This window comes from Platichthys flesus, chromosome 9 (assembly GCF_949316205.1).
Source record: "Platichthys flesus chromosome 9, fPlaFle2.1, whole genome shotgun sequence".
NCBI lineage: Eukaryota > Metazoa > Chordata > Actinopteri > Pleuronectiformes > Pleuronectidae > Platichthys > Platichthys flesus.
This window is the reverse complement of record NC_084953.1, coordinates 11,503,400-11,530,002: the sequence shown is the minus strand read 5'-3', so window position 1 is coordinate 11,530,002 and position 26,603 is coordinate 11,503,400. Positions and strand designations below refer to the sequence as shown.

At 44.2% G+C, this 26,603-nt stretch overlaps 1 protein-coding gene across 10 annotated transcripts in view; it reads right to left on the bottom strand.

Annotated features, from left to right (window-relative positions):
- Positions 1–26,391, bottom strand: part of adgrl2a (adhesion G protein-coupled receptor L2a) — a 97,768-nt gene extending 71,377 nt beyond the window's left edge. For all 10 annotated transcript variants that reach the window (XM_062395868.1, XM_062395871.1, XM_062395872.1 and 7 more), the window contains exons 1-2: positions 25,724–26,391; positions 5,087–5,274 (exon numbers count right to left, since the gene is read on the bottom strand). In XM_062395868.1, coding sequence (XP_062251852.1) covers positions 5,087–5,162 — 76 coding nt within the window. In that variant the 5' untranslated portion in view covers positions 5,163–5,274; positions 25,724–26,391. The remainder of the gene's footprint in view (positions 1–5,086; positions 5,275–25,723) is intronic.
- Between the last annotated feature and the right edge of the window lie 212 nt (positions 26,392–26,603).

Here is a 26,603-nt window from a genome sequence, read left to right as displayed (position 1 = left end):
CCTGATGCGCCCATGGTTCCACAAATACTTGCTTGACAGTTTCTTCAGGTTTTTTTTCAATATAAAATAAGAAAGAGGCCCCTAGTGGACAGAATGAAAAGACTGTCTGCAAATACAGAGATAGTTTCTCTGCCTCTGAAGAGTGGGTTTATGATACATGGATAAACTTAAACTGATTGAATTTTGCCTGTTAGACAATTACCTGCTTTCCATGAAAACTAGCGGGCTTGATGTCGGGTCAGGAGAAAAGTTCTGAGGGATTGGGTCATCTTCATGAAGTTATATGAATACGTCTTCCTGGCTAACCAGAGCAAATAGGTAGCAGGCGCAGCACTGAGAGTGTCACAACCCTGTTCTTGCGAGTTCTGTCTTACATTAAGCCGTGGGCTTCTACTTCCAGTAATTACATTTCAGAACACCTTGATTGTCTATTTCATTCCATTCACTTTGAGGTGAAGGTTTTTAAGTGTCTTCTGTCTTCCTTTCACATGGTACAAAAACAGGACTTTTAAAAGGTGCCCTTCACTGTTGCCCTTGAGAAATCTCAAGTGTTTCGAAACATTGAAAGCTACGAGGAGAAACAATAGCGTGGTTTTCAGGGTGTAAGGAAGCGAACTGAAACCCTTTTATGGCAAACTCCTTTAAATACCCGTCACCTCACAACCATAACCAGCACCAGCTCCACAGTAATGACATTACATGGAGTCTGGAGAAAAACTACAGTACTTTGATTTTTATATATTTCGATAGAGTGGTGTGGTGTTCAACGGATTGAAAAACCACCAATAAACACAGATTTCAAAACAATTCAGTTGATCACAATAGATGGAGATGGATCACCGTCTGAAACATCAAAAAAACTTACTGCAGATGCATTTTCTCCTGATTTATTCTTAGCCCTCTTTGGTTTCTTGCAAACTTTGCCCTGCCTCTACCTCCTGACACAGAATCCTTGCTCTGCTCTCTAATTCTGCGACACCGTCATTTTAACAAGCTTCGAAAAAAGCCTTTGAAGAGGGAGCAGCGGCGGTGGAGCTAGGTGTGAATTGTTATTCTGTCGCTGATACAGACAAATCCTTTTAACCCCACCAGACTTGACTAAATTATTTTGAAAGACATGTGAGCCAATTTAATCATGTGTTGCGAGGGAAAGTCATCACAGGTTTTTTACATATTGCAACAAGAAAATAAAACATCATTACTTCATAAACACTTTGTAACCTTGTGAGCAGTTTGTAACCTTGTTTAGAAAAGTGCTACACAAATAAAGTTATTATCATTATTGTCATTATTATAAATTAAACCTCATTTCTTCTGGGTTGCTATGATGACATTCACAGGGGACACTAAATAAACCTGCTGCTTCAAAGAAGATCAACACAAATGCCAGAGGGCCAATTTGTGTTGATGAAATACCAATAAATATCAGAGCAGGTCAAAGTTAAGCATGCCTATTAAAGTGATCACTGATCTTGAGGAACATATATTGTCATTGAACGATCCTCTGAGTTAGGGCTGAGCAGTAAATCGATATCAATAATTATGACAATATAATTTTCATCAATAGCATATAACAAAGGTTCAATACATCAATAGGAGCAAACGTCTGTATTTAATCATATAACTAATAGGCATTTACCGTGCTAATTATCAAGTCATATTTGTATCTATGCTTTATTTTTTATCTCTATACTCATTTTGTCCATATCTTCCTGCCTTAATCTGCAACAAAAATTACTCAATAAATCGTTTACTTCAAGTATATGTATATATTCCTTCTGATATGGATCAAGCTCCAGAAGCACTGAAGTCAGCTCCTCCCAGACCGCATCTTAAATCAGTCTTTTGTTGGCTCCTCTTTCATTTCCACTCCACGCCCTCAGTTTGAAAAGCTGACTCTACATCTAATACAAGTTTTTATCCCAAACCCAGATTACCCCCCGATATCTGACATCACTCGAGTAGTACTTATTATAAAAAAGTTGACGTGTAAGTTTGGAATAGCTCTTCAGTGAAATTTTAACCAAATGGCCAAATGTACACACGATGACTCTTTGAGTATCTTTATTCTTAATATCATGTCAGGATTTCCCTATTAATATCAATATTGATAACTGTATCTATTACATAAGACAGCACCCCTTGGTCTTTTTTACAATTACGGACATATTGTACTGTATTTCAAAATATCTGTATTACAGCAAAATAATTATTTTAGTGGTTTAAACAGTTCACTGACTCTAAATGACGAAATCATATCTTCATAGAGCAAGATATTCACTTCACTATGTATTGACCATAATAAAACACACAGCGTATAACACGGTTAATTCCATACCATTAGGTTGAAAGGCTGTAGTCCCCAGGGTTCCATAAATATGTACATATGTATGTGTATATGTATACACAAACACACACACACACACACACACATATAAGTATACGTTAAGATGTAGAGAAAATGGATGATGAAGGGCGAGACGGCTGAGCAGATTAAAACATTTGCGGAGACGAGTCAAACAAATGCAGTCAAATGAGCAGAATGAGAAATGTTGTGTAGAAGGAGGTCAGAGAGGAACACAATCCCCCACAGCTGCAGTATCAATCCCGGCTGTGTCTGTGTGCGTGTGTGTGCGCGTGTGTGTGTGTGGGTGTGTGTGTGTGTTTGCATCCCTTTCTTCAGACATAAAAAAACAAGTGGCAAAAAAACAAACTTTAAACTATTTACAGCATTCCGCTAACCCATTTAATTCAATTATAAAAATGCATTAAAAAGATATTAGGGGTAGACGCAGTTTAATGAAGCATGTTTACTTGGGGATATTGTTTGTAATGAACTGTTTGTGGGCTGATCTCTGGGGCTGTGATGGGAAAGGGGGGGGGGGGGAGGGTGCAACGAGAGGGAAAAGGTGAATGATAAATGTCATGAATAAATGGGCTTTGTGCTTTGTTGTTTTGACTCATTTCTTCCCTTGATTTGGATTGGGCGTTTTCTACAGTTTCAGGTTTTCTGCCAAACTGAGGTCGCTTATCGCTCTCTGTGTGTTTGCCCGGGGAGGATTCGGGCTGCTGGGTGTCACCTCACACAATGTCAGCAGTGACTCCCATGTACCAAGGTTCACTCAGGCTTCTAGATGCACCCTGACCAAACTACAGAGAAACAAATGTTCGAGTGCGTTGCTCTCTTCTGGAACTTCTGCTGCCAGTCCCCTGGTAAAACATCCGTAAATGTCGGAGAATGCGGCAGGAAAATGTCACAGCGAGTGAGTGGATGTGTTGACAAAATTTCTAACTCCCGACGGACACGAACATGGAAGAACACAAATATCTCAAGATGAAAAAGACGCAGGTCATACTTATACAACAAACCCAATCAGATCAGTGTACTTGGAAATTCAAGAGCTCCTGGTGTGAAGGGTCGACACCGGAGTCAATCTGCTTTAAACCACAACGTGTGATTCCTGCAGCAGAAAACCTCTCCGTCACGTCCTAACTCCTGCATGCTGCCTGCTCTACCCTCGCACCCCCCCTCGCCTGCATGCTCCGTACATTAACCTGTTGATGGGAACGAGTCTGGCCCGAAACAATCTTCAGCTGCATTCTTCATATTTGAATGGTAAACTCCATTAAACATCCGATTCCAGACCCATTTCCATCCTGCTGGATGGAAATGGGTCTGGGGATCACGGGATCACGGGACCACGGGATCACGGGATTTTCACGACGACACACATCTCAAACTCTCTTGACATCTCCGTCCGTGGCTTCTATGTGTATGACACCGCTTTTTTTTACCAGGACATTTGCACTGTGGAGTCCAGTGTATGTCTGAACGCAGCTTTAGAAACACTTCTCACTCTGTTTATGTTTTTCATTGAGCTAATGTCTGAGTTTCATTGGAATCCCTCGCTGGCTTCCCACCTTACAAACACTGTCAACACCCTGCGCCTGGTGAAATCTGATGTACTAAAACATGTGACAGAAACTCCACGAGGAGCCAACTATCTTCCCTGCCCCCGACTGGGTTAACACCCAGATCTCAAGGCTGTAACATCCTTTCTTGCAAGTGGCATGCATTGCTAACACATACAGAATACATCTGAACAGAAATAGTGCTGTTGAAGTGATTTCTGTGATGTGCTTCCTAAAGCCACCCTTAGCGAGCCCTTAGAGACCACACACTACTCAGATTGCACACTTCTTATATGGAAAATCAAATCCAGGCCAGATGATACAGGAGAAACGCAGATATCATAAATCCTGCCGGTGTGATTTGCTCCAGTGTAAATTAGGCATCTTGAGAAATGATTACCTCCCAAACTTTAATCAGTAATATCACATTACGGAGTTATTTTTTTTAAATCAATCAATGAAGCAGGTATAGTGAACAGTTTGCCAGCGTTTATGTTGGCACCAGCCGACCAGATCGGTAATGTCTTATCTGATGAACTGCACTGAAAAGATGCCAACTTTAGTTATTCTAAATCCAGTCATCAACCGTTTGAGAAATGTGCCTCTATTGCTTTGATTAGACGCTAATACGAACGGGAAACAGTTTATGAGACATGGTTTGGATGCATAAATCTTGCAATTACGACACAGCAGCGAGTTATTTAACGGAAGCTAAATACACTATGATTAAAGCAAATCCAGGCTTTATACTTTTCCAGGTGTGAAGTCTGCGAGCCCACCGTGAGGCTGAACAGTTCTTAAGCGAGGGATTCACAAATGGATCCGGCTCTGATGCAACTGGGAACAACTGGCGCTTTCAAGCAGAAAATCTCAGACAAATCACAATTTACCAACTAATGAAACCACTCAAGATTATCCCCCATCCGCCTCTGCCCACTGTCCTCAGAGCTGCATTACTTACACTGCTCGCTCTCACAGGAGCAGCTTTGGCTTGAGTCACAATTTCACTGCTCATGCTATAAGGAAGACGACAGAGATTCCTGGCAGCGGCTGCCACTGAGCCTGAAACAATACCCATTCAAAAGATAATCTAAAAAAAAATACTGACATGAGATCAAAACACAATGTTTTTATAGAAGACAAAGACGACGGCTTCTTTTTTTGGGGGACTTACCCTCTGTGGAGTGCACTTGGGCTAGTGTGATGAGGAACCAGCAGAAGGTGTGTAGTTTCCACAAAGAGCACGCCATGGCGCCGGGCGGTGATGGTCTGTGGCAGGTTGGCGTCGGGACTCAAAAGGCTCTGATTAAAAAAGTCCAAGCCGACCGCTCTCAGAGATGCTCATCGTTGATCCTCTCTCACCTGTGGAGGAGAAAGCGAGACAGACGGTTCAGGTCAGGGAGGAAATTTATTCCACGTGCCAGCTCGGTCCCCTGGCTGATTTCACAGAGGAAGTCACCCGGTCACACTCGATGCTGCATATACATTCCACTGCAGCATTGAACCTGAAGCTGTGAAATCCTACAAACTCCAGCCAGCCACCAAAGTAAAACCAGCTCAGAGGGTCAATAGTCCTGAGGAGGGGAAATCCCCCTGATGGCGGCCGAACGTTGACCAATTCAGAGGCCGGGAGGAGGAGCAGGGAGGGACCAGTGATATTATCAAACAGATAAGGCCCCCCCTCCCCCCACCCACCCCATCTCCTCGTGACCCATAACAAGTGATGCTAACCTGATCAGTGCTGCGTCAAATTCAGATTTCTACACCTTTCGCAAAGGACATATTTTTACTTTACGACTTTTGTGGTTATTTTAAAATGTTGCTTTTAGATAAAGATGTATATGGATCAATCATGGAATATGAGTGGTGATATTGACAGAAAAATTTAAAATTTGAATTCCTTACTACAGGTTAAAATGTAAAGGATTAAATCAACAGAACAAAGTCAATGTTGATGTTAAATGACCTCACAGTGACGTTGGATGCTTTAATTATCCATGGAAGCAGCTTGACATCCATTAGTCAGAAAGCTTTACGTCCCGCCACAGTCACATCGGTTCACATGAGCTTGGAAAATAGAGCAACTGAGGTAATTGAGTAATTATTGTTAGACAGTCTACGTGGTCAATTAAAGATGCAGCATAATGCTAATAACTCATCTGCATTTGTTTGTTAGTTGGCAGCATTTCACAGAAACCACTGGATGGAAAGAAACGGTGAAGAAGTTTTCGGTGTGGATCTGGATCAGGGGGGCGGATCCAGGATTGTTTATTTACACATTGCAAGGTTGTTATTTTTAAACATCTTCACCAAATTTCCAGGGAATAACAAATGGATTAAATAAAAGATGCATATTTAAGGAGTCGATAAAAATACACCATGGCACTGTACTCCCGAGTTCTATTCTAGTTTTCAAACTGTAAACAGTCTCATATGTCACCATGTAAACAGCTGAGTCACATTTCCCTAAATAAATAACTGCACTACATTATAATGTTATACAAGTAGAATCTTTTACGACTGCTATTTCAGATGACTCAAGAAGTCACAGTGCTTCTGTTTGACTGATACTTTGTGACTCCCCCAACCCCTGAGCAAACAAACAAACAAACAAGCATGAAGAAACACCACGGGCAAATGGTCACTTCTTTGTTGTGGCCGATCACAGACCACCTTATCTGCAGCCCCTCCCTCTCTCTCTCTCACTCACACCCCCCCTCCAAACCTGAATCCCTCTCCCCCCACCTCATCCATACCTGCCCCTCTAGTACTCGTCTGTTTGACTGTTTGTTTTTGCTCTCTTTCGCTACAAAAGCAAATGGCCTCCTCCCCTTGTCATGGATACAGCGCCGGAGCGGTGTCGGGTGAAACCTAATGCCTACCTGCGCGCCCGGGCATGTGTTTCGCACCACTAACAGCTCCCTTTTGTCCGCGTGTTTACACTGCCGGGCTAAGCTCAGTCCTCTCACTCCTGTGAACCATTAGCAAATTCACCATGGGATATGGCATCGCTAAGGCAACAAAGCACATAGGACCCCATTAGAAACTGTTTTTTTCTCCCCTCTATTATTTCCGCACATTCAAAAACAACATTCCATTTTTTTTTGTGTCAGCGTCTGCCACCTGCGATTGCTTGCTAAGATTCAGGGGACCGACTGTTATCCATCACACTCGGAGCTAACAAGAGAAGTGAACTGAAGAGACAGTGAGGAATTTGTTTGCCGTGGAGAGCCGGAGCCGCAGAGAGCCGGCCCCGGTCGGCTCCTCCACCGGAGGATTCACAGGCTGAGGACTCTTTGATCTGTTTTGTCTGGGTTCTCAGACGGTGTAATAATTCATCATCCAGGAAAACATGCAGAGCAGCACACATTAGCCAACAAAGTTATAATTAAACCCCGCCATAATCAGCTCATCTGGTATGACATTACGCCTCACCTGAGACCTCTAATTTTAGAGCCATTTAAAAGAGGTTAACAGGAACAGGAGCGCTGCAGCCACAGTGTATTTAGTTTCGATGGAATAATGTGCAGTCAGGAGACGAGGCGAGCGACAGATGATCGTGGAGACCAAACACTGGATCCCGACAGAGACCCCTAACCCCTTGTTGTCTTCAGCTGATGTGTGCATGCGGCAGCAATTAAATTGATCAGGAAAGTGGCTTTGAATAATCAGCCCACGACTGGGTTCAGAACAATGAGAGCTTAAGCAGATTGTCTCCACAATAAAGCAGTACAGTGAGCATATAGGCTTAGGCATCCTCATCCGCGCACACAGAGACTTAGCCGTTACTGTTTGGTCCACTTAATGAGACAGACAATACTTAGATTACACACACACACACACATTCACTTGTGTGGAGATCTGAGTCATGATTATCCCATTCAGTCATTACCTTCTCCCACATTAAGTAATTTACTGGGAAAACTATGATTAAAGTAACAGTGTTCACATGCTCCACAGAAACCAGAGTTCTGTAATAATAGATTGAGAGTTTACTCTGGTGTTTGATCTGTAAATGAATGTGAGTAGGGACCGGTGCGGGCTATGTTCAAACGGGAAAAAGAGAAAGACACAACAGGTAATTGGATTTAATGTCGTGGCTGATCGGTGTATCTTATAAATAATGAATAGATTTTCTTTTGGTGTTTTTAGCATTAAATCTCACCGAGCGGTTCGACACAGGCACTTGAGGTGTTAGCTGTTGCATTAAATTTGTTTCACCGTCACTCAAAGGAATGAGTTTTATTTTCCCACCATCCCCTGCCTTGTCACTCTTTTATCAAATATAGTCCCACTTTCCATCTGGCTCGCTCCGTGACCTCTGCGGTGCACGCACAGAATGAGAACACCCGACACTATGGGACATACATGCCAAGTGCAATTTCAGAGACTGATGCTGCGCCTGCACGGCTCGCGACCTTGACACGGGCGGGCTCACCTGGTTTAAGGTATTTACATGATAGGTGAAATCATTTGTGTTTTGCCCCACGTTGGTCAGACCAGAGTTATTAGTGTGCACGTGAGCCTGCTGATCTTTTCACAGTCGAGATTAACGCTGTGGATTACGTGATGCACCAAAACACTAACCCTTAAACTACTTCTTTAATCCCCAAACTACCCATTCCACATGGTATTTTCTGTGATTTTGCAAATAGAACCATATGACGGAGCACCTTATTAATGACTATTATTAGAAGTATGCATTCAAGTATGTTTCTGAGTCTTTGGAGGCTGTGGGTGTTTACATATGTAAAAAAAAAAGGCCTGAGATAACAGTGTTGAGTCAACATGATTTTTCCTGCTTCCCTGTCATCATAGCTTAGTGCAAAATCAGAGGCAGCATGCTCGACAGACCTCTGGTGTCAGTACGTGAAGACAAAGACAAGATGCCTTGAAACATTCTGCCTCCGAGGCAGTCGAGACCCCCCGCCACGGAGAAAATGCAGAATGTTAAACCGTAGTATGTGGGGATGGGTGTTCTGTAAATCGATGATAACAGTCCTATACTTTAATATGTTCTGTATCATGCTGTGAGTGTTTAACATGCTGAGGCACCAAAGGCGCCGACTGAAGGGAGGCTGCCTGGCTGCCATGCTTCTCATTAACCGTGCAGAGGTCTCCCCGCTCAGCTGGGGGTTTCTCTTCTCTCTTCACCTTGTAACACAAACCGCCGCAGACCAAACCTTGACTGTTTTTCAAATAGCCCTCGACTGGTCGGCGGGATCTCAGAGCAGGTTTTACCATCTGCAGAGAGGCCAAGGTTTGGATTTTTCGGGGGGGTTTTTTAGAGACAGGGTAGACAAACGAAGAAGAGCATCCTGCTCGACGCAGCTGCTCCTCGGACACGGCACACGTGATCGAGGCGATGCTCTGCTGATGGTTGAGCCCAGACTGCTAAGATGTCAACAGGCATCACACGGTTTTGGCTAAATACGAAGCCGCTGCACACAGATGTTTTGTGTGTTCGGAGAGACGGAGAAGCCACAGGAGCGCTGAGCCCCGAGGCTTTAAACACATGTACACTTGATGTATTCGCCTTGTAATTGACAACTGAGTGACAAAATTGTCAGTTGGTCTTCTTCAGGCAAAAAAAAAAATGAAAGGGTTGGTAACTAGGAGGAAGGGGGTTATTAGGAGGGAGGGGAGGGGGGCTGATTGAAAAAGGACAGTTTGAATTTTGAATGCAGCGGGGGTCTGAAAACAAGAGGCAGATGTGAAAGAATGCCGGGCTCCTCAGACAAAGCTCCCAGTTGTCCCTCTCTAGCTGTTAGAGGACCTCAGGAGAATAGAAGAAGAGTCCGGCCTTTCTACTAAACGAGGTCTGGGAGAATGGAGGGGTTGGAGGGGGCCCCGGAATAAAGAAGCCCAATTGGGGGAGGGGGACTCGAGTTACAATAAGAGACTGACAGCTTGCAAGTCTTGCTTGACCCTTGAATTAGCCCCCGAGCTTTCAACAAATCTCAAGAAAGAGTTGGGATGTTAATTGTCACGGAACATCAGAGGGATTCAAAGGAAGGGAAATATGGGGCAGGAGATCTACTGAGATGTAAATCAGGAGCAAACTGACCGACCACATGTTGAATGAAGCGAACCCATTCGGTTTCTACTGCATTTCCCCCTCCTCATGAATTCATACATGCTATAAGACTCCTTATCTCCATTTTTCTTGCCAATTTTGAGGAGGAAAAGGAAAAAAGACATACTTGGGGGACATAGAGCTCAGTTAGAGAACGCTCAGCCTCAGCTGTGGAGGAAACATATTCCCCAAAGAGATTGTGTCCCCGCTTCCGACACCGCTGAAGATGTACAATTTGCAAGCGTAAATCAGAAAATTCACACTCTAGAGGGGGAGATTGGGCCGGTGATCCGATGGGTCTGGAGTCCTGCTGAGTCAAATATGGGGCAGGGAGGAATCAGAGGATGACCCCTCCGCTGAGGGGAATGATTGAGAGCAGCGCAGGGCCCGGGGAGCTGAATGACACCCAACCAAACACTCTTTGACTGCTGGTGCCCGAAACAAGGGCCCTGACCCTGACAGGAGCTCAGCCAGGGAAATACCAGGAACATGCTGCTCAACAGGACAGGAAGGCTTCTTGAGAGGAGAGGGTGGGGGGCCGAGGGTGGGGGTACTTGGGGAGGCGTTAGGGAGAATTACATCTTTGAGACAGAAGGGAAAAACAAAAACAAAGAGACGCAGAAGGGGGGAGGGGTCATTTTTTTAAGCTGGCAGATAACATTTCTTACGAATCGTTACCGTGAACTATCATTCCAGATTGTTAACAACCAGCACAATCCAATTTGTCTGATCAGGACATCATCGCTGTCATCTAACCCATTTTATCTTCTGCCAGCAGATAGAAACAACTGTTTTTGAATCTGCGGATTAGAATACGCAAATTAAATTTAGCACTGCCCAGCTTCTCCTATGGGCTGCACTGTAAAAGCCGGAGCGTGTGACATACGCGTTGGGCCTGTCATGCTCGTTGCTCTCAGTGTTTGCGCCATTCATCATTTTTACGAGCCACTCAATTAATCGATTAGAGTACTCCCCACTGGTCAGGACATATGGCTTCTGGATAAAGCAGTCATGAACCAGACCCAGGAACACTCCGGCTCATCAATACATTTATGGAGACAAAACTAAAACGTAGGCGTTGTCGGGAAAACAATTTCAGGGGACCATATTTTCCGTTCAGATTTAAACGCGGGAGAACTGTGTTTATCAGTGAGTAATATTCTTATGTCCAGCAGTGTCCTGAGGCACTGACAGATATATTGCCCTTAATATATTGTATATATATTAAACCCGTAGGTTCATAATCACACTAGCAATGCAACAAAAATCCTATTAGCACCAACAGATACCAACACCTGTCTGTCCACACTGTGGATTATAGTCAGATAATTTCCGTGGTACCAGAGTCTTAATACAGGTTCCATACGTTTTTAGTTGTAATTTTGATGTTTTACTGGGAAGTGAAGTGGATTATCTCAAATGAAATTTGAAAATGTCATTTCCACTTGCTGATAGCACAAAACTATTCCTTTCAGGTCTGTGGAGATAAGAATGATTCAGCCAGGGCCGTTAAACGGTGTCTTTGCCAAATGTTCCTCCGCTTGGGAATTAATAGGCTGACATTAATACAGAAAGATAAATAGGAAGGTCGGGAATGGGAGCCCTGCCATTATATGGGCATCTCATGGCGATAGTACCTGCCAATCAAGTCCAATAAGTCCTTGACATCGCAGTGATTCACCTTGGAATACACAGAGCGTATGCAGTATGTAGTGCATCCTCCCCTGTCCAGAAACCATGTCCAATTAGTATGCGCACAAACATACTTTCAGGGTTTGTGCTCATAGAGCGCGTTAGGACACAATAAAAGAAACATTTGTTGTGCGATCCAGTTTACCATGGCTAAATTAGTCAAAACAAATCAGGGATTATACAAACTAAGCTCGGCAGGTGGCCCAGACACTCTCCCCGAGTCATCTTCGCAATTACAGCCCGGGTACATCATTGTTGCGTTCATGCAAAAATAACACAAGGCGATGTGGCCAAGCAAAGTCGGGGACAAAAACACAAACAAGTGCACATGCAAAGCCACACAGAGCTACTCGGTGTCAGGTGAGAAACGTTTAAATTATGCATGTCACCCGGCTTCAATCTGAACTGTGGGGGAACAAATAACTCAACAGGGGCGGTCAGTGATTCACTCGTGGAAGTCACGTTCACTGAAAACTGACGATTCCCTTTTGGATGCACAGGGCATAGTTAGAGTCTACGGTGATAATGTGCTGTATTTACCCGGATATGCACCAGTAAGCCGCTTTTATGACTCCCCCTCCCGACACCCTTTTAAAAATGAGCAGCTGAAGGGTTAAAAACCCTGCTTCATCCTTCTATTAAGGACCTCACCATCAATAATGCACTGTGATCGTGAGGCGTTATTAAACAGGATGATTAATTTTTAAGGTGGTGGGCAGCAATACAAAACATGAAGAAGGTAACGGAGAAGATGACTTGTGAGAGACGTTCAAGATGGAAGTGGAGTGAGCGTGAAAATAAGCCATTTATCTGCCTTCCTTTCTTTCCTCATCTTCACAGAGCATGATGCCGGAAACAAAAGAGAAACGGAGCAAATATCTTTGGGACTAAACAACGTGTGTGTGTGTGTGTGTTACCTAACCTTGAATGTATCATTAAAATCATACTTGGCTTAAATTGAATGTACAATCCAGAAATGAAGTCATAGCCCATTTCCAAAAATCCACATGCCCATTGTCTAAAAGCCCCAAAATCCTTCTCCTCTTTGTTTGCTTCGCTTGTCTCCTCCTTTTGTAACCGGTATATTTAACCAAGGCTTGATACTAGCTTTTACCGGGATTAACCTCATCATTGCAGGAAAGCATATGGTATATAGTTTTTGTGTTTGTATCCATTTCCGTGAAAAAGACTTTTCTAACATTACGTAAAAACCATAAAAGCGCAGAAGCTTGGAATGCAGTAATTGCATTTCTGGAGTGGTGGACATTTAGATTTTTGATGGGTGCTAATTCTTTCAGATGAGAGGCACTGCGCAAAATGTGGCCAATGTTGGCTCGGTGTCTAATTGAGGCTTTCAACCTTTCGGCAGCTCAGAGGGACAAACAACCAGAATAAGGGACACCGCATAATCCTAGTCTGCACCAAAATAGAAGACGACACGAGGACCTTACAGCGGCAGCAAAGGCATACCGACGATTTGAGCAGAGGAGCGGATCTCCTGCAGCCGGCGTCATCCTGGCACATTTCTGTCTTAAATTGAAAAAGATGGCACGGATGCGGTTGTCAGACAAGGCAAGTGGCGCATGTCAACCTAAAACGAGGTATGGCAACTTGTCTTGTCACGAAGCCCACGACAAAATAAGTGGGTGTAGTCGTTTCCGGATACCATCACTTGTCAGCCATATATCTTCACTGAGTACCGGCCCGACAGGTAATGGTGCTTGTAAAACCTGATGACGGTATATTTGCTTTTATTCAAAGATATACATGTGGTGACAGTGTCTAACAGGCATATAGCCTCTGATGAGAAATGAATGCACTCGGCTGCATTATAACAAGGAAACACTGGTGGAGTGAAAGAGAACACAAGCACAAAAGAGTCATTTAAGTTGCTTTGAATTTCCAAGCTGCACATCATTAGATTCCTTGGTGGAGTTTCAGTGTCACTAATCCTCGCCCTCTCCCCACCTTCAGAGAGGGGGACAGTTTTGGGGGCTGGGCCTTCTCCACAGCGCTCATTAGCATCACATCAGGACTGAGTGGGGGGGATTGTGATGCAAACAAGCACCCATTGGCTCGTTCCTGCCCCCTATTTCAATAACTAAGGTGCTTCAGGATCTCGCGCCTTCCTGCCTACTGTACAATGGAGCAGCATCCCTGGGACGGAGAGAGTGAAGGTATTTATATATCAGAGTGTTCTCCAGCTCGGTTTGGATTGAGGGACGTCAACTAGCAAACACTTGGCTTGCACTCAATAGATTCCAGTGGTAGCAGATGACAAAACAGGGAGAATTATAAAATGTAATGTTCAGCATATTCGCTTTAAGAGCTCAAAATCACAGAGGCAAAAAATATCTCTTTTCAAGAATGTCCCCCGGCTTCCTACTGACCATGAGTCAGGCTTCGGCTTGACATGATTTTAAAAATTATGTAAATGAATCCATGGCTTATGTTATCATCTCCCGCCACCCACAATAGGACGGCAGATACGGCAATCGCTGCTTCTGCACCTTGTGTATGTTTAAGACGTGTTTGCTCTTTGGTGATAACAACAACAAAAAAAGCAGGCAGGAAAACAAACAGGGCTTCCCCTTTTTATTTGTTTGCTCAGAATAACGAGACCAAAGTCAAGGGAGTCTGAAACCACAAGGCGAGAGAGAGCGACCAGGCAAACGCAGGGCGACTGTGAAAGTGGACAGCGATAAAACATTTAACAGGAAACTATCCCCCCCCCTCCTGTTTTGAGTAACAAAGGGATTCAAATTCCTAAACAAACTCTGGAAAGTCGACCAATTGAACGGCCAGACGATAGCGGATTGGGGTTCGGGTCGCACCTTTGAACTGCAGCGCCGAAGGAAGGATGAAGACGAGATGTTAATCTCTGAATCCCTGCAATTGCTACAGCTCTGAGTTGTACAAAATAATGACAGGAGAATGGGACACACTATGAATAAGAAGTAAGTGTGATAAAGTCCCTTGGTGATGGAGGTGGTGATACTGAATTTCTCTCAACAACCAGATTCTACGTGAGGCGTTTCCCTACACAATCAAACGGTTGGTCGATTATATCAGAGAAGTAGTTAAACCTCTACTTTACACTATTGTTGAGTGTATAAGCAGTTAAATTCGACGTTAAATATAAATGATTAATTTTCATTTTTTTATCTCTGCAGGAGAGTAAAAAAATACCTGGAAATGATTCATAAAAAATCACAGGAAAGAAAATGCTAATTAAACGAGATATGGATTAAGGCCTAATTAAAGGAATATTCTTGTACTTTATTGTTAACCAGGCAAGGTGTTATCTAACAATTCATTAAGTCAACATTTATCACTATGCAGAGCATGATTTCAGCATCTGACAAGAATTCATTAATGATAAACTGATGAAGAACAAAACAGCGGCTTCAAAAGCAATGTGTGGATTTGCATCCCATAAAGTTTAATGAAAGTCACTCATATTGTCTGTGTGCATAATCACCACATGTCAATAACATTTAAACTTTAAAGGAGAACTAATAAATATATGATATCCTGTCCTGTGAATATTTTTCATCTCCGTCACCCATATTTTGTTTCATACCCCAAAATATCCACAGTATCAAGTAGTACTTTTTGTTTGAGGCTACTTTAACACCAGTTGTATGAATAGTTTTGTAAACTTCTGTTTAAATACCAATGTACCACTGCAGTGGCTCTAGCGGGGGTGTCTCTCAGGGACTGGGGTGTGTAAGAAGCCGGGAGTGAATCATAGCAGCAAATCCAGTGTTGTACTGGCCATCGGGCACCCTGGGACAAATCCCAGTGGGCTGCCGCATAGATGGGCAAGTGGACCAACAGAAATCCATAAAGTTTTTATGGATTTATCCATTTGGATCCCCCGTCCCAGAACTGATAAGTCTGAGTACAACCAATACAATAAACTAGGCTACATCACTGACTGTCCCCAAGTAATGTCTGCACCTGCCTCCGTTTTATAAACTGTACGCACAAGGGCCTACGAGACTTTCCAGTTGAGAGCAAGTCCCACTCAGTCGCACTTTTATTGTCTGTATCACATCGTTTACAGAGCAGAAGATCATATGCTGAATTTCTAAAGTCAAACTACAAATCTAATCTAAATCTCTACCTCACCATCTCACTCAGAAACATATCCGTGCAAACTTTTCCATCCTCGAGGTCTCTGCCTCTCCGGGCTGCCTCGCCCACCTCCGGGCCTGCTGGACCTATTTCTGATGGTAATGGCTGCGGGAGCCGCATCCTGTCAGCTCACTCTAGACTCACTAGTAATCAGCTCAGGCTGATGAATGACAGAAATGCCACTGGCTCCACTTTCTGCAATGACGAAAAATGCACCCCGTGGACGCCTCCTATTTGACTGTCCTCTTTACACTGCCTCTTTTCTCCATTTCCATCAACCACCACAGAAATCCGGCTCATCACATTGGTTCAGCTGCTGATGCTGATGCTAAAAATGAAACATGTGTTACCGGGGCTCAGATGCGGTTACATGGGAGTTCGTGCAGCTCGCTCAGAGCTTTGTGTCTGGTCATCATTTAACCGTGGTTTAGATTTTTATCATTGGGTGATTTCGTAATCACAAACACATTCGACTGGTTCCATCTTCCATTGTCTCATTTCTTAGTTGCATAAACAGCTGTTTAGTGTGAATTATTTATTAAAATATTCAAAAGTAGCTTGCCAGTGATGCCTTTTGAGCATTAATTAGCTAATGGCGACTGATCTGTGTCAGCTACCTCAAAAAAAAAAGTTAAGACTCCTCAAAGTCTTTTCAGGCTTTATTGACTGATTTTATGCAGTGTGGCTGCGTTAAACTCTCTATAAAAACCTGGAAGTACTTTTTGAGGAAACTTCTGCGCTCCGAATACAGTCGGAAGCCAAAGACTTTCCAGTTTGCAAATGACAGGTCACAGTAAGTAAAGCTTTTTTTTTAAGTTTAACAAATCCTGAGGACCTAAAATTCCAAAGAAAATCATGTATCTCAAAATGTGGTTGTTTAATTGTTTCAGATATATAGAGGGATGTTTCTGAAATGGTCTTTCGAGAAAATTATTGTTTTTCTTAAATTACATAAACCATTATAGGATCAGCTGGACAATTTGAATATAAAGAACCAATATGTTTACATTCCACACTTCTAGTTAAAAAGCAGACTTTAAAATAACGTAAATATAGGTTTGCGTCAAAGAGGCATGTGCTGTAGGGACTTGAAGGAATCTGTGATGTAACCTGATTGTCATTTTCGGGCTAATTCTCTTCCTTCCTGCTTCTCCACCTCTCCCTTCCAGCGATAACACACCAGGTGTCAGTGGAAAGCTGAGGTTCTCACACTTGGCTTTATTACCTCAACCACTGCGCAGGACTGAAGAGCTGAATTAGACAAACAGGGCAGTCTAATGGATAAAGCAGTCAGGGTATGTGTGATTTATAGCAGCATTCACACCAGCAGAGCCGCCTCACACCTCATTTATAAGGAGGCATGGTGAATAATGAGGGCAGCCTGTGTATGTACTTTTCTTGCCCACACGCCAAAAAAGATTCAAATCGTAAAAAAAAAAGAATCCCGCCGAGGTGTCAATAAAAAGCGCTTTTCAATTTTCATTAGAAATACATGATTAATCTACACACAGGCACATTCAAGAGCTCAACTTATCTGCAGTATTTAAGATGTTCATTACCACCCCCCCCCCCCGGCGGCGGAGGAGGAGTTGGAGCCGACAGGCAGCAGTGAATGCCAGGCCTGGCACAGCTGTACAAGCAAAGCTGTAAAGAGAAGTCACCGGCCACTGTCGCTCAATCTTCTCCTGCGTTAATCCCACACTATCTGCACCGGCGTCAGACCCACTCCTCACGTCCCCGCATCGCTGTTCACACTCCTACATTCAATTTGGCAGCAAAGTGGATATGTTGCATCATTTCTCCAGGCTGAAAGAACCCTCTCGGGCATTGTTCCCCTTATATCTTGTTTTTTTGTGTGTGTCTCGATGTGCAAATGATCAAATGGTCATTTTTTTGGCAATACATTTCTTGCATTTTGTTCTTTATCCCGGGTTATTCAGTGCAAGCGAATGAGGTGTGAGGGGTTTAGTAATGCTGTGTCAACGCTGGATCCTGAGCGACTTTTAACAGCAGCGCGGCAAAAATGAGCACATCTGAGGTTTAAGAGCCTCTAATGCTGCTGAATCTCTTCTCAGCTGATCAGATCATCTTCTGAATGGCCTCAATACACGAGCAGGGGCGGCGCGTGTGCAGAACCAGTCAGCGCCGTGTGTCTGCGTTCATCATTCACAATATTACGAGACAACCTGCTGTCATATCATACCCCACACTGTTACCGTAGCTGGACAAATGCACTGAGGAATGAGCGCTCAAGTGGTGGTCAGGTTTTACTACGCCAGAAGCATTCACAGGCCCCACTGTGCTTCACAGACGGGGAATTTTTTTATACCCATGCACCGATGGAACCAAATCCTGGCCCCCGGGGCAGATTTGTCATTTTAACATCTCTTTTTTTTTGGAGGGGGGGTTATGACATTTTGTCCTCTGTTTCTCAAATGTTATCCCAGGAAGCTGGTCTCCGGTTGACTGGAAGCAGAGAGAGAGAGACCACTGCCTCTGGCTTGTCACCGAGAGGGAAGAGCGATGCGGGTTCCACGGGAGCAGCAGAGAGGCGCGCTCTGTACGGAGACAGCAGCAGGTGCAGCTGTGACAGTCGCCGTGTTGTTGCTCGCCCCACACTGTAGTCGAGATGAGGTTCACAGATGTACCCACTCAGTGCAGTGGTTTATTGGCTGCCTGAGACAATGCATCTCTGTCAAGATCGACTCCTCCTAAGGCCATTTGAGTCGGAGAGCGCTCGGTATGAAACAAGGCTTAGAAAAACCTCGTTCTGACACATAAGGTCAATCCAGCTCCACAGCAACACAATCAAAGCCCCCCCCGTGCTCTGCCAGGAAACAATGCACGTTTCAACCTGCGGCAATCACACTTAAATACGGAGCTTTGAGACACATTGTCAAGCCAAGAGGTTCCCCTATTAAACAATAATAACAATAATAACATAGAAACCCTGCATACACGTAAATGCGTTGAATAGCCATTTTAATAGAATATAATGTAAAAAAAATGTTTAACTAATTATTGCTACAAGCGCCCTCGTTGTTTGTCTAAAACAATTTGATTAATAACAACCAAGTCTCTGTGGCTTTCCTGCATCCGAAGTCAACCAAGTAGCGCCCGAGGCTGCACAACACCCCAAGGTGGATCTTGCAAGGCATGCATTCCAATCATGCAACACTTTCAATATGTCCTGGCGGCATGAAAATTAATGGCCCCGATGTGATTTTTTTTTTTTTTTTGTGTAAAAAGCCAACCTGATTCCTTGCTTCATTAAAGACCCCGGGAGCAGTCGGCAGAGTCCGGTCCGAGCTCAGAGTTTTCGCTGAATGTCAAGAGTTCTACAGTGAGAGAGATCTGAGATAATATGACTATTGTTTTCCTGTAAAAAAAAAAACTCCAAGTCTCTGCTTGTTCAATTACTGGAAGGAGCCTCGACGAGGGCGGTTAAATCATTTGCAGAGAGACATTATCTACGCAGAGAGAGAGAGAGAGAGAGAGACAGAGGGAGAACGTGAGAGAGAGAGAGAGAGAGAGAGAGAGAGAGAGAGAGAGAGAGAGAGAGAGAGAGAGAGAGAGAGAGAGAGAGAGAGAGAGAGAGAGAGAGATGAGAGAGAGAGACAGCAGACATAGGGGCCAAACTTCAGTCTGCAGAGGAAACAGAAACATTTTTGTGGACCACACATGGTGGGAACAGCGCAGATAAAAAGCAGCAGGATTCATGATTCACTGTCGGAAATTAACAGACTAATACGTCTCTCTCTCTCTCTCTCTCTGTTCCGACGCCAAAAACCACACAATAAGATAACATTGCTACGCTTTTTACCACACGTGACGATGGATTCTCAAAATGAACACATGAGCGACCGCAAAGTTTCCTTCCACCTCACATATGTCGCCTTCGCCACACAACCGGCTCACAAGTGCTCATCTGTCAGCGTGAGCAATCATTAAGAGATAATTTGATTGTTTTTTCAACCTCGGCTGTGTTTGATGTCTCTGGCACGCGAGCAATTGAACAGACAATTATTTTGTTGATTAGCTTAGTTTTTAGCAAGTTACCGCGCCTGTGATATTCCTCTGAAACTCCCAGACCAGACGCTCCACTCCATCTGACTTGGCAAAGCACGCTACTGGAACAAAGCTTTCCACACTCCCCAACTAAATACTGTACAATAAAATGTCATCCATCAAACCCTCAGACTCCCAACGGAACTACACAACCAAGCATATAAGATGAAATATATGACTGATGCACATACGTGCCTCTTGCAGGATTTGAACTTTCTGCATTAATTTGAATATCTTGTGTTATTTTTCATGTTTTCTCGTGGTTTTCACTCTAACGCTTTGGTCGATTTGATCGTTACAAATCAGCGATTCTTTACAAACTGCTTTCCAACATGGACTTCAATCCCGGAGAGTGTCTACTGCAGTCGCCTGAATTAAAGCACTCTCAGAACATCAATAAGCACACACATCAAAGAGCTAGCGAGCAACATTATTTTACTAAATCACAACCAGTTCTTACTTCCACTTTCACCCATTGGAAGACGTGGTATTAGTGTCTTTTAAAAACATAAATATATATATATATATATATATATATATATATATTTATAACTGTAGTGTTGTGATTTTCTTCCAACTGATGCCATCTATCTCAGATTGTTCTGAATTTCATATTCTGTATTCGGGGACAGTATCATGTTTTTTTTTTACTTAAATGCAAAATAGCAACTCACCACAACTGCTGTGCAAATAAATGACAGCCAGAGCAGCATTAGAAGTGAAGTTCCAAAAAGATGAATAAAAAAAAATAAATAAATAAATAAAACCTGCATAAAATAAATAATAAAAAAGACACTTCCACTTGAATGAAAGTAAAATAATATTCTAATGTTCAACAGTGCTCTATAGTTTTGCACCTCACTGGGATAATGCTAATCTGAAGAATGGCCACAGCCCAACATTAAATATTTCTTTTAAAATAAATATAAAAGGGGGGAGGGGGGGGGGTCTAACTTTTCTCACGTGCAATGAGTCACAGTTGTCAAGGACAACAGCCGCCTGTATGGAAGACGTATATATATTGCTGTGCAGTGTTTACACACACACGCACTGTTCCTAAATAACAGCCCTGTCTTGCTGGAAAAGGGGGCTTTTAAGTGTGGATGTGCTCCGCTCTCCTCTAATCCAGCCGAGACATTACTCCTTCCCCTGGCAGACGTCCGCAGATCCCCCCTCTCTCTCTCCCTCTCTCTCTCCCAGACAGACCTCGCTCTCGGCTGCTATGGCAGAGCCGCAATAACTGCTGTTTGCTCAGAGCCTTGCCTCCCAGGTTCTCCTCGGTCACACAGAAATTGAATATTTTCCCAAATAGTGTTGCAGCTGTGCACAGATAAGGACAAGTCCTGTTCACATAGCACAAAGACTGAGACAGGCAGGGTGCGTTGGTGTGTGCGTGTGTGTGTGTGTGTGTGTGTGTGTGTGAGTGTGTGTGTGTGTGTGAGTGTGTGTGAGTGTGTGTCTGTAGTCTAAATAGTAGGTCTAAAAACATTTTTACAAATATAATTTTGAAAACAAGCACTATTTTTAAATTTTTTTCAAGGCATGTTTTTTTTAGAATTTTCTAATTATCCTTAAATTATCCAAGTGACAGGGAATAATTATCGCTCATGCAACGGCTTTAATTTGGATCTGTGAAACGATAATTTTTAAAAACAATTAAAGGTGGGGTCTTGTTTGCATTACGCCTTCTTGACAGACATTTCCCTCACTGGTCTTGGGAGTGACCTAAACACACAGCGCTAATAGCCCGCGGCATATCTCGTAAGTCCACGTTGCGTCATCAACGAGCTGTAAAACACGATAGCTGCGATCAGAACCCAGGACGATAGGTTACACACGTCGGTTTACGACCAGGGTGGCGGCGGATTTTTTTTTTTTTACAACACAGTTTTGCACTCTGCACTTCCTTTTCTCCCGAATACCTTTTCCGAGAAGCAGAAAATGAGTTGAGGCAATCATGAAAAAAAAAGAGATGCCAGATAAGCTAAAGGGAGGCTGCCACTTAACCGGAGCCAAACGAGAGCCACCGGCTAATATCCATGTTGTTTCTTGTCAGCAGAGTTTAGATTGACCCCTAACTTTCCACCGCCCCATGTCCTTGCTGTGTAACGTTCTGCTCGGAAATTATTCAGGCAAGCAGAAAGTTTCACCTGCCATTTCAGGGGTACCGAATCCCCCGCTGCACCAGAGGCCTTTGGCAAGTGGAAACAAATGTTTGACAAAATGGCAGGGAGGGGAGGGAGGGGAGGGGAGGGGGGGGGGGGCGATGACACACGGGCGCACAGCGTTTTCCTGATTGCCGATCGTAAAATAAAATCAGTCATGAAAGGGGAGATATTCTGGCCTGCGCATTACATCAAATTTGCCATAGCTTCCTTTTACAGCCTTGTTTATTCCCTTTAACGGGCGAACAGTTATCCGCACAGCAGGGCTCCATGTAGGTGGTTTAAAAACAGAAAAGATTGCGTCGGAAAACACAAAGCCACAATTTACGAGGCACATCAGCAGCAGGGATGTAAATCTCAAAGCTTTAGCTCCCTGAAACCCCTCCACTCCGGACACATTCCCAGCCTCCACCCCCTGCTCGTCCGACTCTGCGACGGAGCAGCAAACACTTCATTTTGCGAGAACTGCAACTTGAAATGGGCCCTCGCTCCTCGTACATTGTCGGCTAACAAAAGAGTGTGATGCTAGTGGAGGAAAAGAAAAACAGAAACACAAGCCTCAATTTGGTTTTTCACCGTGGATGAAAGCCCAAACACCCCCCCCCCCCCCCTTAGTTTAGCACTGGCACAAACAATCCATTCAGCCACAATGCAACCTTTAAATCAGGCACATGGACTCGCCAATCGCTCCTCACACAAAAGACGCTTGTGAGACTGCGCAGAGAAAAAAAAACCTCATGAGCGAATGGGGCTACCGGTGAGCGTGTGTGAGCTCATGTTGAATTAAATTAATAACAGATTCATCGATTAAGGTGGAGCAGAAGAAACCTGGCTTCTTGGAATTTAAAAAACCTGGAGAGGCTACGGAAGCTGCATGGCGATCCGCGTGACTCCCACGTCAAAGATATACGTAACAGTACAAAACCTCAGCTGCTGTAGGGAGGGGGACAAAAAAAAAAAGATATAACCCAGCGGAAAATGGAGCAACAGCAACAGTCCGTCACGTCCACAAATTCTGATGCGTTCACACTCCCTCCCTCATTCACACTGCCTGTCTTCTTGAGAGTCTCGTGAGCTGCAAGAGAGGAAAAAGATGAAGTGACATAAAGAGTTGAGAGTAGCGCGACATGTAGCACTTTTTTTTTTTTTCTCTCCTCAAAACGCACAGAGATTCGTGCCCGGGCCTGTATTGATCAGCGCCTCCAGATTGAACGCACAGGCCGAGAGAGAGGCAATCTTGCTGCTCGGTGGCAGATCAAGAGCAGCTGCAGGTCTTTGAAACCGGACCGCACTTTCAAGGGAAACCAGGCTGTATGGACTGGGAACAGGTACTCTCTCTCCGTCTGGGACCAGCGGTAAAACGCTCGTAATGGCGTGCTCGAGCTAAAGATATCAAGCACCAAGACATGTGAGAAGACAGTTCCTAAAATCCGCGTTCGGGGGTGGGGGGAGTTTGTGTTACGTCCACCGAGCGTAGATACACCTGTTTTTTTCCTAAGAAGCCAACGAATTGGAATAACAATTTCTACAATTTAGCTTACGGTCAAATTGAGAACTACAATCAAAATAAAAGTCTGATTTTCTGCTTCTAACTCCCAAATGTTTTCTTCTGTCTCCACTTTTCATTCTTTTGGAAATGACATCCACCTTGTTGTGAGGACGCTCCGACAACACCGGCGTGCGAACAAATCCAAATCGAGATGATGTTATACATGAGATGTAACGCAGTCCTGCTTACAAGAAAGGGGGAAATACACACACACAGACACACACACACACACACGTCTTTCAGTTTTACCAGCTCACACATTCGTCCTCAAGCCTTTTCAGACTCAGCCAAAAAACCTGTGGCAAGAAATTACGACTCCTTCCATTGTGTTGGAGGCTTTGACCACTTTGATATGCTAATGTATTCCTCGCAAACACTCGGAATTTGCACTTGTGCTAATTCATACAATTCCCCCCCCCCCCACACCTCAATGCCCAAACATGTGAAACTGGACTTATCCAGTAGCGAGGCTTGAAGGAGCAGCGTACAGCTCCCGAAGCCTGATACAAGCATGTAGCCTATTTCATACGGATTCCTAAAAAAGAAAAAGTTGCCTTTGTGTAGCGCTGGATGTCACTTTGTTGTGTGCAGGGAGGCAGATGAAGCCACTTCATCCTCGGAAACACTTGGTTTGTTCTTTTGTTTTGCATAATCTCGAGAATTGTGTCACAGAAAACAGGAAAGGTTGTGCAGCTCTGCCTATTTACCCAGGATTGATGCATCAGATCATTTAAATACACATTTACTTTTATAAAAAAAACACACACAGCTTGACAAATGTGATGTTTTAAAGTAGCTGTATCCAACCGCTGGGCAGATATGGTGGTTGGATGTGTTCTACAGACTAACCATAGAAATGAGACACATTGATGGGACTCGAGTCCAGGGAAGGGATTCATGGATCACACCCAATCTTGAGGTTTCTCTTTAAAGATCAAAGGCACAAACCTCCCAAAAACAACAACAACAACAACAACAAAAACACGGAGGGCACCGAGCTAAATTTATCCCGTTTGCAGTGATCGATCACTGGAGGCTGCAGCTCGGCTGGCGGCTGCCAAACATCCCCGGCTGCGACCGCGTGTTTGTCGGGGGCAAGGAGAAGGCATGCGCGCCTCTTCCTCACCCTACTCCTTTTAACACACGCTTGACAAGACGCAATCTGCGGCCCTAAATAAAACATGTGCAGGAGAAAGGATCTAATTTTACTGCCACTCTGCACCCAGTGCGTTGGAGTTCGACCTGAACCCCTCCTTTTATTTTCTGTTATTCTTTTTAGTTTTTTCTCTTTCTTTGATTGATTTCCTTGACATCTCCTGCGCTTGTAAGAACCATTGCATCATGGGCTATCTGTGGCTCCACCACTAATTATTATAACACTGGGTAGGCGAGGCTTGACTGGGCTTTTTCCCCTCTTCTCTTTTCTTCTGGACAAATAGCCCCCTGCCCCAATTATAATGGATTAGCCTGTGAATGTTCTCTACAAGTTCCAACGACATGGCTTCTCAGGTCACAGCCTCCAGCATAAATCCCCCCCCCCCCTCCCTCCCCATTCAGACCCAACTACTGGGACCATCAGTGGATTTAAAAATAAACTCACCACCATTAAACTCCAACTCAACTTTTCTTTTTTTTTTTTAAAAAAAAAAGGCATAAATTCCGAGTTAAATGGCGCTTCACATGTTCTGGTTCACATGTAAATCCACTGCCCCTCTTCCACGACACACGTTTTTTTTTTTTTTTTTTTTTTTTTAAATAGTTTCCATTCAGCCGAACAAATCAATCCACATCTGGTTGTGTTTTCATTAACCATTTTTCAATTAGTGCCTCGGACCAGTGAAATGGGATCCCCGGCTGTAAATACTTTTGTTGTAATTTCACTGTTTCTTGAAATAAAATCTGACTTTTTCTATTTAAAAAAAAAAGCAAGAATACGACCAACTCAAAAACTTAAGCAGCTTTACGTCTCGGTTGCATTTGTTTGAATAAGTGCATAAAGCAAATGCATGACTCTGAGGTGACCAGGCAATAACAGAAAAGTTGCTACACCTCGCATCAACCAGTGTAACCCTGCTGCCTAGATCGGACTTGTAGAGTAATTTAAAAAAAGCTGCTTCTTACCTTTAATTCACTGAAGCCAAACAAGGATACAAAAAAAAAGTGCATGTAGAGGAAATGTGGGGGGAAAAAATTAAATGTCAGATAGTGGAGAGACAGTCTGATGGGAACTCCTCTGCAGCGGAGAGTCTGCAGGTCTGAGGCATGCTCCCCTCGATCTGGGACACAGGCTCGGGCGATCAGGCAGTGCAGGTCCCCCCCCCTTCCAGAAACAGAACCAAACTCAGCCCCGGAGCCTCACATTCCCCTGCCCGGGACACACGCCTCCATGGCCGGCCAGGTGCTGCTCTGCTCGGCGCTCAGTCCCGACACCTCATGCGCCCTGAGAAGCGGCTCGTGTGCCCTGGTTCTCCCGCCTGCGTGCGCTCTCACTCCCGGGGAAGGAGCGACCGACACGGGGAAGGAGAAGACGCAGGAGGAGGATAAATAAAATAAAAAAAATTAAAAGCAACAAGAGTGAGTGAAAGAGGGTAAAAGAGTGGCTTTTCTCAGTGTCTGGTGCCGGGGTGAGAAGACAGAAACCCCCTTCGCTACTTTTCTAGCCTCAGAACGCTGCTCTCCTCCGGGCTCCTGTGTCTGGCGGAGACTGGCTGAAGTTTGGAGCTCAGCGGCGGCTCGCCTGTGGAGAAGACCCCGCTCACGGTGCTCAGCCACTTGGTGGAGGATCGGGCAGCTTCCAGTAAACAGCGCCAGCGCAGTGGAGGAGCGGAGCCGCTGCCTGCAGGAGCCGTGTGAGCAGCGGGCCGCGGGCAAAACCCGGAGTGGAGTCCGGATCCACACTGACTCGGAGTCTGTGCCAGAAGACACCAATCACATCACGTTAATATCGTTTGCACCCAGGACTCATGCTTCATCGTCTTCCTCTTTTCTTCCTCTTCCTCTT